This window comes from Mytilus edulis, chromosome 6 (assembly GCF_963676685.1).
Source record: "Mytilus edulis chromosome 6, xbMytEdul2.2, whole genome shotgun sequence".
NCBI lineage: Eukaryota > Metazoa > Mollusca > Bivalvia > Mytilida > Mytilidae > Mytilus > Mytilus edulis.
The window spans coordinates 12499286-12512583 of record NC_092349.1 but is presented as its reverse complement, the minus strand read 5'-3'; the positions used below and the strand labels follow the sequence as shown (position 1 = coordinate 12512583).

General features: G+C 33.8%; 1 protein-coding gene across 1 annotated transcript in view; it reads right to left on the bottom strand.

The window, feature by feature from the left end:
- The window catches only part of LOC139526203 (uncharacterized), a 57972-nt gene that overhangs the window by 26339 nt on the left and 18335 nt on the right, over positions 1-13298 (bottom strand). Inside the window, exons 2-3 of the mRNA XM_071321330.1 lie at positions 12976-13082; positions 3676-4005 (exon numbers count right to left, since the gene is read on the bottom strand). Of these exons, the coding sequence (XP_071177431.1) occupies positions 3676-4005; positions 12976-13082 (437 nt within the window). The remainder of the gene's footprint in view (positions 1-3675; positions 4006-12975; positions 13083-13298) is intronic.

Below are 13298 nucleotides of genomic sequence, written 5' to 3'. Positions count from 1 at the left end.
CAATACAACAAGCTTAAGTGTGTTTCGATATTTTTCCAATTGAGACAGTTAAATTTAAACATATTCCGAGCGTTTTTTATAATGATAATAAATCTGAGAAATATTGTAATATACGAGTTATAGTTATAAAAAAAAAATGCCGAATTCTTAAACGTGTTTTTTTCAATATTCGACCAAATGGTCAGGAAGATGAGATGAAACCTGCAATTTGAAGATATTTCCAATACATATACAAACCGCACATTCAGGAAAAATTCATCAACAAAATATCAATTTATCAAAAAAAAAAAGGAAAATCACAAAAATACTGAACTCAACATTGAAAGACCCTCATCAAATGGCAAAATCAAATGATAAAACACAACATACGACTCGATGCTTTTGTCCTATTGAACCCCAGTAAAAAGTAAAATCACAAAAATACTGAACTCAGAGGAAAATCAATTTGGAAAGTCCATAATCACATGGCAAAATCAAAAAACAAAACGCATAAAAAACGAATGGACAAGAACTGTCATATTCCTGACTTGGTACAGGCATTTTCAAATGTAGAAAATGGTGGATTAAAAGTGAATCCTCTGGTTTTCCTCGCCATTGCTATTATACCTTTTTAACAGTTGTATACACCTACAGTTGCGCACGAATACGAAAGAAATTTGTGAGGGGACGTCTCGAAATTAAAAATAGAGAATAATACTATTGATCACTATTGGATTTATTGTTTGATTTTCATTTTATTGTCAATGATGGCAGACTCCAAAGGACATGGATTTTTAATTAAGAATAAGGAATAGGATTATCTTTACGAAAAAAAAAGAAGAAACAAACATCAGCGATCTCTGATCGACTAAAAAGGAATCAAATATGAAAGCGAACCATAATGTCAAAATGTCACATCACTCACTTAAATACCAACCGGTTGGAGACCGTACATATTACTATATATACTAGTCTTATTGGATTAAAACAAAACTCCCTTATGTATGGTCATAGACAAAATTTCAAATGTACGAAAAAATAGAAAAGATAATGAAAACGCAAAAGCTGTGTCAAGAAAAAGAAAAGAAACAAACAATTTCTAACCCGTTGACCAAAATAAACCAACAACATAGCAATGATAATGTAACATTGTAACAATGTAACATATAAAACCCAGGATCAACACGGACCACACAAAACTGCCGCTTATTGTAAGAAACCCAGATGTCATTTCGAGTACTGGTGAATCATAGCTCTACGATAGATGGACAAGGTATGCTGTTTTTCAGAACACGCGCATTTATATTGGTCAATTAGTTCGTGTAGACTACTCTATAATTAATTTAAATGAGGATAATCTAAGTCATTGGACTCCCAACCCCTGCTTAGAAAAACATTTTGCAATGACAAAGCTATATATTAACCAGCGTGTTGAATTATAAATTCCATACGCAGGTATGTACTGCTTTAGTGATGATACATTGGAACAAGAAGTCAATTACATCTTCCCTATTTATTAAATAAATACATCAACTTCTAAAAAAGTTCATCGGAAGGTACCAAGACCTTGTTGATAAATATTCCGTATCAACTTCACAAATAATACACGATGGTCTTGATGTATAGATTATGTGTACTGATGTTGTTTATCATCTTAACAACGTGTTTTATAGTTCTTTCATTTGTCTTTGTTCTATTAATAATATTACTTTTACTGTTGAATGGTTTAATGTGATATCCTTTTGACGTGCCTCGGTACTTATACATCTCGTCAATGTGTTTGTATTGTCTTTCATTTTTGGTGATTTTACTTTTTATTATGGTTTCTTGTTGCGGCGTAGTCCCTCGTTGATAAAAAAATGGCGATGTGATCTTTTCTTCGAACTTTGAAATCAATGTTTTTACCCCTACCGAAATTGAATATGTACATCTGGTAGAATTTTGATCGTTTGAAAAAAAAAAAACTCGATCGTGTTTACAAGTGTGTAACAACACACGTACAAAAAGTTCAGTAATTATGTTTCATAAATGTTCAGAAAATTTCAGAAAACTTTTTCAGATACACGTTTATCGTTATTGGCATGCCGCATAATAATAGCGTTGAAGAGAAAGCTGGTCAGAAGCACGGACATACAGTTCAGTAATTAAGTTTCATAAATTCTCCAAAATTTTCAGAAAAACTGGTTCAGATACACGTTTATCGTTATTGGCATGCCGCATAATCATAACGTTGAGGAGAAAGCTGGTCAGAAGCACGGACATATAGTTCAGTAATTAAGTTTCATAAATTTTCCAAAATTTTCAGAAAAACCTTTTTCAGATACACATTTATCGTTATTGGCATGCAGCATAATCATAAAGTAGCGGAATGGCTAAAATAAATAGGGAAATAAATTTAAAAAAAAAAGATGAAGAAAAAAAAAGATAACGAACCAGACTATCTCAACAGATGCCGTATCCCTATTAGTGATATCAAATTCAAACCTTTCTAAAATATAACAAGAAAGATAAATATAGAATAAGAATACATGGTAAGGATATGAATATGTCTACATGACCATAACCGAAACACTTATTTTATTATTAGAAACACAGAGCACATATGTATTTCTATGCACACACAATAAGCATACTATAATTATGCCAGTATGAATTTCTTAAAAAATAGGAAAATAAATGCTGAAAAATGTATTCAACCAAAAAAATATGTATCTTTCACTGAGTATGCCAGCTCCTAATTACTCTAAATATATGCATGCACATAGAAAATGAATTAATTATGAAGGAGTATAATAAGTTATATTGGATTGGTCCTTGACCCGATGTTTTTTTGGTATGAAATTTGGCCACACCGATAAATTCTTTATATCAAACTGGCTATCAAATGCAATTTTTGACGATGATGATTTATTGAGCCTTAAATTAAGATGCGATCCATGTAAACTTATTGATTTTTTTAATACCGTTTTCTTATATATTAATTCATGAAACCACTGTGTTAACGTAAATCATTAATAGAAAAAATGACAAAATATGTCTTACATTTACTAGAAACACTTTTGGTCCAACATCTTGTCGATATATATTTGTTGACATTACTAAAGTCTTGCTTTTCTTAAACTGAGTTCTTTAAAATGAATTAATTGGCTATGTTTCGATTGATATCTTAATCCGGAAAAACATGACTTATTTATGAAATGCAACTGTTATTGAAATATCTTCAGTAAATGCTGCACTAATTGATAGATAATTTTTCAAGTTGTATTTGTGTTTAATTATCTTTTCTCAATAATATACAGTTTTATCTAACCTTCAGCCTGTTAATGGAAGGCTGAGCACTCAAAAACGGTTTTAACCCCGTTTCACATAAAATATTTTAATTTTCTATTTATTGAGTTTCTTCTATTACTCATATCAAATGCTTTGTCTACTTAATAAATGTTTTCGTTTTAATTTGAAGACTTGGCTGTAAATCAAAGGTCTTTTTGTACTGATCAATTAATGGATATATTTTGTGGATTAAATACACTCATCATAAATGCTTGAATATTACATAGGTATTCGTGATTACGTAAGGATTTCCTTTTTATGAAATAAATCGCTTTATTCATTTTTTGTTGGTTCATTGATTCATAATCTCATCTCATTTTGTTCCTAGATAAAATTGGAAACATAATTAACAGAAATTTCACATACCATTGATCGTCTGCAAAGGAACATTTTGAAGGGTAACTTCAGTTACTGCTCTCGCGTTATTATCTCCATATGTGCACGTCCACCATCCATTAAGTTGCATTTGCAATGGTATTGAAACGATAATTTCGTGCAGAGTATGGTTTTTTGTTATCTTAGCTTTGTGCAATAAAGGAATACAAGGTTCATAAGGTACGCAGAATCCTGTTTCCTGGTCAAATGGATCATAAAATGTGATTGCAAAATCTAGCGCATCAACTTTACATATCAATACAAGTCTGGTGTTCTGAATTTTCCAGTTAAGACATATATGACCTCTACATGAAGGTGCAGCTGAAAAAAAATTAGTTTAGAATATTAGCATAAGAGATGACATATATTCAATGGTTTAATTATTAAAACTATCTATTTTACTGTTTTACGACGGATTTTACTGAGAAAAGAACGTTCCAATAAGCTAACCTGATGATAATTTGTCAATACAAAATTATTTATATAAATCGCATTATTCCTTATTAATTAGAATAACATATGTTTAATTTTTAAAATCATAGTTTAGTTTCATCTAGAATGTAGTTATCCGAACTTTAATTGTTTTATCCTATTTTCGTCGAATAAACGATAGACGATTTTTATATGTTATATAAATCTGTTGTCAAACCAAAACTCAAGCTAAACATGACAATACATCTTCACTCAAAGAAACATCGCTTTAAAAATGTGTCCTCCAAATTATAAAAGTCAACATCGAGTGGGTCACCACAGCGAGAAGGAGATCTGTAAATCGAACCCCGGCCAGTGAAGAACAAAAACATACATATCTTAACATTGTTCTGCTGTTATTGAAACGAATTATATATACAGGAAGTGTTTTTAGTCTTGTATCACCATTACTGGTGATCTGATGGATAACATTTGTCGTAGAGTTGTCACTGTTTCAGACTATATACATGTATATGATCCAGTCCAATGCGATTTTATGATTTTATATTGATCCTACTTGACACGATGTTATAATAGTGGAGCAGCGAATGTTAAAAAAGTCGCTTAGTTAACGAGTTTAAATTACCTAAATACCTCATGGGATTTAAATGGCTTAAAATGTCTGTTGATTATTCAACTTCTGAAAAATGTTTGTCGTAAAAATCAAATGTGGTACAAATGACGTTAACAATAGCCTTAACTGGCGTTACCCAACTTGCATCGTATACCCCACTGCTGATTCGGTACTCATATTTCATATGAAACACGTTCTAAAAAATAATTGGTGAACGAAATTGGTAAATATAGTTATTCTTGAACTTCATACAATTTAAGAGCATTTTCAAATAGTCCTATATGGAAAGCACAATGCATCTGAAACTGGTTGAAAATAACACTGAAAAATCATCGTTTTTCACCTAGCATTATTTGCACGTGCAGTATAGGTGTTATTTAAAGGCACAACAATAAAGCCGCCGTATAATACTACAATCGATTCGATTTACTGTTTGCAGTTAATTTCTTATAAGATAAATATTTGGTTAAATATCTGCTTTTTATCGAGATTTCAAGTCCGAATATTTGTCACAAATTTACCGACATTGTTGTGGTTTCTATTTGTAGTCCAACATTCAGCAATTTTTCGAAGGTTGATTGTAGTCGGTTTTTAAGCATATTTCTTGTTCATTTTGTAATTTCCGGAGCTTTGTGATTAATTTATATTGTTTGGTATTGTTGTGTATTAGTTTTTGTTGAATTTAACGGGAAAAGTTAATATCATTATAGGGTTGGTTTGGTTTTCAGGTGTGTTTGATTTGTTTTTGATTTCATCAAATTGACAATTTATCAGTGTCATCAAGACTAGTCCCGCCGGATGCCAAAAAAAGGAGAGTGGAAGTTGGTGTTGACAATTGCATTATCTGCAATTCTGATGATGATAGAATTTTAATAACATCAACGGAATCTGGAAGAAAAAGCCTGATAAATGCTGCAGCAAAGAGACGTGATGATTCATTCAGTTTTTTGAATGAATTCTGCAATGAAACATCAGGTGAATTACCCGTATTTAGGTACCATAGGTCATGTTTTAAAAGCTACACAAGTAAACAAAATTTAAAATCAGTAGCATGTTCTTCAGCTGTAAAGGAAACACCAGATATAAAATACGATTTATCTAATTTTTTGGTGCCTGGAAATAATGATCACCCTCTCAATACATCAAAGTGTATTATTTGCAGCAAAGTGTCACATAAAAGGGTGAAAACAATGCATACCATTTCATCTGCTGAAAGGTTAGCCAAACTTAAAGATGCTGCTGTTAGAGCATGCGACGCTGAAATGATTAATCGAATAGAGAAAGAGAATTTGCTCAATAATGCAGTGTATCATGCAGCATGTCTGACAACATACTTGACATATAGACCAAAATCAACTGATAAATCAGCGTATGATTTGGCATTTGAAAGAGTGGTTGAAATTATAGACAGAGACCTCGTTCGTGACAAAAAGTCTCTTCTATTGTCATTACTCTTGACAATGTACCAGTCTTTTTTACCTGATAAAATAAGTAAGACCTTCTGTAATTCCTCTAAGCTTAAGGCTAAACTTGAGAAGCACTACAAGGATGCCATTGTATTTTTTGCTCAACAAGGACAAGGTAAATCTAGTATTGTATTTGCTAGCGACATTTCCATTGGCGACGCTGTTAAGGCAGCGAATAGCATCAAAGCAGAATTAGAATTGCTTGAGAAAAAAGCCGACTTGAGTAAATGTAGCTCCACTAAAACCAATGAACAAACCGATATGCATGTACTGTATGACTTTTGTTGCTTGGTCCGTTTCGGTGTTGTGTCGTTGTTCTCCTCTTATATTTAATGCGTTTCCCTCGGTTTTAGTTTGTTACCCCGATTTTGTTTTTGTCCATGGATTTATGAGTTTTGAACAGCGGTATACTACTGTTGCCTTTATCTATGCAGCCGCCTCAATATTAAGACAAAAAATGGAAAATGTATATATTTCTGGAGATTATTATCCTGCAAATGACGAAGTATCATTGGAAATGTCAGAAGCAATGTTGCCAACTTGTTTGATAAGTTTTATCACTTGGCTTCTTGACAAAAAGTCTTTTGAAACATTTTCTTCAGTATCGATGGATATTTCGCATGATATTCGAAGAAAATGTGCTGCTCTCGCAGAGTGCCTGGTGTCAAATTGTAGTAACATAATTACACCATTTAGTCTAGGTCTTGCAGTACAGTTATATCATGAGTTTGGATCGAAGTCTTTGATTGAAAATTTAAATGCACATGGTTTCTGTGTCAAGTATGACGAGGTTCGGAGGTTTTTGACTAGTGTTGCGAATGCTGAAATAACAAAAATACAAGGTGGTTGTTATGTCCCGTCCGGTATAGCTAACTGTGGTTCCTTAATCCAAAAAGGTGTGGACAATATTGACAATAATACCGAAACGATTGACGGAAAAAAACACATTTCACTCGATGGCGCGTGCTATATTTCAAAATTCAGTTCTATATGGAACATTCGGATTTAATACCCGACAACGGTTTGAACGGAAACAGGACAAAGCATTAGTCTATGACGAAAAAGTATCCTCGCTGATGCAGTGCTTACCCTTTACGAAACCAAAAATGAGGGGCGAACCGTTGTGACGTCAAAATGCACTGGAACTATTAAACACTTGCACAGATCCAATCGGTCAGACTCCAGATTTGTTGTGGGTTATTCGTAGAATGATATGCAGAGAGGGATCTGTTTTGCCACATGAATTGTCTAGTAATTGTACCGAACAACTTGTTCCATTTTGGTCTGGTTTCTTCAGCACATTTGCTGACTTTAAACTAGATAGAACAATTGTTGCCTATGGTCCTATAATTGACAAAAAACCAAGCGACATGGCCACTGTATTTACTGCAATGCACAATTGTCAGAATTTGGCGAATACGTTGGGTCAAAAACATGCAATTCAGACAATGGATCAGCAGCTATATGCAGTTGCTCAACAAGTCAAATGGTCCCTAAAAGACAAATTTGCTGATCATATAATTAGACTCGGTGGTTTACATGCCCTGTCTTGTTTTATTGCGGCAGTGGGAAAATTGTGGTCGGAGGCCGGTCTGAAAGACTTGCTTGTTGACTCTGGTGTCTATGCAGGAACAACTGCAGAACAAATGCTCAGCGGCAAACAGTTCAACAGGGCAGTTCGTGGGTTAACCCTTGTCTATGAAGCATTGATGCATGTTTTGTTTTCTCAGTTTTTCCAATGTAGTGATTTAGAGGATCGATTTGCTGATGTACCAAAACATTAGTGGAGCAGGATGAAAGAGGCTAATTTACAGTTTGAATCTTCTGCATGTTCTGGTAACAGTCAGCCTGTTGATAATCTTACTGAAACATTTACGCAGTATGTGACTCCAGTTTCAGCAGAGTATATTGGTTCTTCCAGTGAAAAATCACCGACTTTTAAATATTGGTTAATGCTGTTGCATGCCATCCAACTAATATTACACAATATTAAAGCCGAACGTGAAGGACATTGGAAACTGCATTTGTATACCATTTCTAAAATGCTATCATACTTTTTTTTTTATCACCAACCGTACAAATTATTCACGACGGGCACCTGTTTACCTTCTAGATATGGTAGAGTTACCACCAGAGGTTCAGCAACATTTTGTTGAATTCACCATTCGACAGGTGTCTAGGAGATACAACGGGATTTGGAGTGATATGGCCGTACAAAAAACTGTGATCAAGGATTCAAAATGTATTGGGGGTATAGCAAACATTGCTGGACAAAAGTCTGCGTTAATCAGATGGTCATTATCTCCTCATGTCGTTGCTGATTTTGCCAGTACAATGCGCTTTCGATCAGGTATCAAATCCGATGCGGATCAATTGCATGGGCAAACTCAAAAAGCTGCCATGAAACGCAGAGATTCAGAAATCCCTTCTCACCGCGATAGAAACAGGTGATAAAAATCTCCGATCCTTTGTAAACAACGCATTGTCAACCGATGGAAAGTCTAGTTTCTATGGTCCCTTGTCGCGGTCTAATCTAAAAACATTTGCCGACATGTCGAAGAAAACCCCGTTTCGTTCTCGTACAGGCGACACTCTGCACATTCATGTTGACCCAGAGCTTGTGTTTCGAAGAGCCTTGACATTAAGTAACTAACGTGGTGACGTCTCTCTTCAAAAGATCATGGAGCATCCCATTGGCCCAGTCCCAACTTCAATTTTTCATGATTACGGATCAATGAGAAAATCGGTTAAAGCTGAGTTGCTCCACAAGCTTGAGGAAACTGCTTCGTCTTTTCCATTGCTTCCTGATTTTGATAAGTCAAAAACAGTGTTTATCAGAGATGGAATGGCAATTGTACAAACATTTCATGTGAAAAAAAGTACAACTTTCGGTGACCTGGCCAATAACTATGTTGCCAGGGCTCTATCCAATTACCATCAAAGTGAAACTGTGATCGATGTTTTTCACAGGTACGACGTATTACTATCAGTCAAATCTAGTGAAAATGAAAGAGAACGAAGGTCGTCAAAAACAGGATGTTCAGGACTTTACCAGGTTATTGAAAGTCGACTTGTGCCAGACTGGAAACGATTTTTGTCTGTCTCTCAAAACAAAAATCCTTTTTGCATTTTCTTGGTGAATATGTCACATCAAATGTAAATACTAAATTTGACTTGCCGTTTCCAAACGCTTTGTAAATGGCTGGTTGTTTTACTGATCCGGAAATTGCACAAAAAATGACACACAGTAGTGTTATAAGTTTTCCGACATTTCGGTGTAACCATGAAGAAGTAGATACCAGAATGATTTTTCATGCTTTTCACGCGGATGGAATGTTTGTTAGGAAAGACGTCAAGGGTAGAATTGTTATAAAATCAGATGATTCTGATGTTCTTGTTCTGGCTGTATATTTCTACCCAATGCTTAAAAACACAAAATAATTATGGGTTCAAACTGGTTCAATAGGTAGCTTGAAGGATAATAGACGTTTTATACCAGTTCACGACATTGTTTCGTCTATTGACCCAGTTGCCACCGGTATTTTGCCGGTCGTTCATGCTCTGAGTGGGTGTGATTCCTCTTCAAGTTTTTTTGGAATCGGTAAAAAGTCTTATTCAACCTCCTAAGAACAAAACCAAGCCGTTTCAGTAATCTTGTGTCGTTGATGATGATGTTGATAGTGCGATTGTTGCTGCTAGGGAGTTTGTTGCTGCTTTATACGACTCAAAGTACAAATTTAAGAAATTTCACGACGATTTAAATTTGCTGAGACATCAGTTAGCTATCAATAAAGATAAAAGTCTTATAAAGCTTCCGCCATGTGAATCCGTATTTAAGCAACACGTACTGCGTGCAATGTGGCAAAGCAAAGTTTGGATGTCGGCAAATTTGGCCAACCCAAATAATAACTCCCCATGTGCTTTTGGTTGGAAAACTGCACAAAATGACAAGTTAGAGCCAGTTTTCTTTGAGGGACAAATGGCATCAGACTTTCTACAAGATCTTATTTGTTCATATAAGGGGAAAAAAGCATGACAGGAAGCATGTGTTTGCAAGGAGCAGGGTCTTCCTTGCACTGATTTATGTTTTTGCCAAAATGTCGGAAGTTGTAATAATGTCCAGTCAGTATCCGCTGACATAGCTGATGACACAGATGAAATATCATGAAAATAGTACTTGTTACAATATTTGATAGCTTTATTTTGGTTTGCTATATTTTTTTCCACGTTTCCTTTTTTTTATGAAATTAAGCTCATTATAGATACTAGTACCAAAACATTCATGTCTTAATTTTTGAATAATTTCTACAAAATGCATGCTGTCATTGTATGTTATATGAAAAGGTATCTTGTATTGAGAAAGGAAAACTTAGTGACATGTGTAATCCTTGAAAACTGAAAGAAAATTTAGCACGGCTGCACATTTTGATTGTTTGATTTATACAAATGTAAACTATTCATTTCGGATACTATTTAAAAAAAATTTATCCTAAAGTATTCAAGAAATGCTATTTGTCGAGGTGAAATATCAAGGTTATTATGCTACTGGTTTTTATTAGGCTTTAAAATTTGTATATCACGGACTCCCTTCAAAAAAAGTTAAATATAACGTTGTTCTGACGTCATGTTCAAATAAAAAAAAAATTGTATGAACTAACACATTGGTACATATTAATACTCATTTGATTTATTGAATAGATTATTAATTTTGAAAAATACTAATGGTATTGTTTTTCGAGATGAAAATAGGATTTTTTTAAGTGATGACTTTTGACCTTGATTTTCGGCATAATGGTACCAGCTTTCATATTTACGACACATATTTTCAAAAAGTACACGATTCACCTTTCCAATGAGCTATTGAAATTCCATGAGGTATTTAGGTAATTCAAATTTCTGAAATTGTCCTTGCTGCCGCTCCACTATAATATTTACTTTGTACATAATCGTTTTATATACGTTTATTTGCGCAAATCTTCAGAATGTTATAATTGTTTTTATTATCTTTGCAGAATTGCTTATTGTTATTCTATACCATCCGGTTCATGTCAATTTATAAATTTGTCTAAATAACAGCCCATTTATATATGGTGACACCAAATTGCCTTGCACTGTGTCCGACGAGCTAAAACACTTGACCACCTGAAACTGTGTCCGACGTGCTAGACCACTTGATCTCCCAGGCTCTTCGATATATATATATACTGAATTTTTAGTGATATGGTCATATTCATAAGTTAACGGTCTACAAAAAAGTTTGAATTTTTGAAATACTAATGCTTTTCTACCTCAGGAATAGATTACCTTAGCTGCATTTGGCTAAACTGTTAGGAATTTTGGTCCGCAACGCTCTTCAATTTTGTAGTTTTATTTGCCTTTTTAACTTTTGTTGATTCGAGCGTCCACGATGAGTCTTTTGTAGACGAAACGCGCGTCTGGCGAAAATACAAAATGTAAATCTGGTTTCTATAATGAGTTTATTGTTATGATCTCAAAATTTAAATTTTACAAGGTAGATAAGCACAAAGACACCTTGTATATCCGCTAGGGGCAAGATACAAAGTAAACTTAATAAGCAAGTTTATATTTTGAACAGTTTTTAGCTGATGAAATTCTAATTTCTATTGTTGATTTAACATTAAGTACATGTAGTACTAGACCTATATGTACATGTAAATATGCTTCTTTTTATCAAATCATTAAACCGTGCATTTGAAGTGTACACATTAAACGTACAATTAACTACATGTTAATTGGTCGAATGATTATCCGAGTCATCGGTAAGGCAAGACTATAAATGTATAAAATTTGACAACATTAATAAAGATATATTTAGATCACTGCTGGACATAATTTGAGTAAATGAACCGAGATCTCACTTCAATTACTTGCAAATTAAAGAATGCAAACTAAGAAATGGTCATCATATTGCCAATATTCAAATGAACATCACAGTATAAAGAAATCGAAAAAAATCGTCTCACTTAATTTTAGTATTATTTTCACTAGAACAATGAAAATTCTTATATTTTTTTCACAAGGAAGCTATTAAACCAAGAGTTCCAAATGGTGAAGTTGAACTCATCCCTTCGTAAGTTTTATAGACGCCATCATGAGTTGGTAGACCGTTATGGAATAACCGTTTCACAGATGATATCGGATATGTTCATCACGTCGTAACTACAATCCCCTTACCTTTCATGAATGTGACATACCGAATTAGACTATTTACAGAGTCTGTAATAACATGAGGAACACGACGAGTGTCACATGTGGAGCAGGATCTGCTTTCACTTCTGGAGCACCTGAGATCAGCCCCAGTTTTTGGTGGGGTTCGTGTTGCTTAGTCTTTAGTTTTCTATGTTTTATCATGTGTACTATTATTTGTCTGTTTGTCTTTTTCATTTTTAGCCATGGCGTTGTCAGTTTATGTTCGATTTATGAGTTTGACTGTCCCCCTGGTATCTTTCGCCCATCTTTGATATCAATTCTCACTGGTACATCGGTAATATTCAACGTTTATCTAAGTCTAAAGAAAAAAATGGGTTCATGTGTCAAAATAAAACTTGTTCATCTAGAAAACGTGATTATATTGTCGGGTTTTAGAAATTATTGTCTTCATATGTGTCTTGTCCTCGATGCGTTCTGACAAAGTCAGCATATGTTTTCATATTATATATTCATTTGTTTTCTTGGCTATTTAACTCACAAAAGTAATAACAATTAAACATGCTTAATTAACTGCTATTTTGGTTTTCGACGAAACCAACGAATACCAACCTGTGATGTGTACCATCGACATAAACATTAATAACATCCATAGGAAATTCAGTTGAATGAGTAGTTCTATTCCAAAGCATCTTCTTTTTTTCTCCATCCTTTCATTTCTGAAACAATTGAACTGATTGTTTTACTTGATAAAACACTTCAATATGTATTCCAAATGTATAAATAGAATACAGAGATACATTTTAAGATAAAATGAAGAAAACTTTAAAAAAAAACAAAAAAACTCTTAATAAAAATCGTGTACATCAGTGGAATGAATTACTTTTAGAGTGTTGGAAATACTTGATAAATTGCATGCTTATATTGTTGATCAG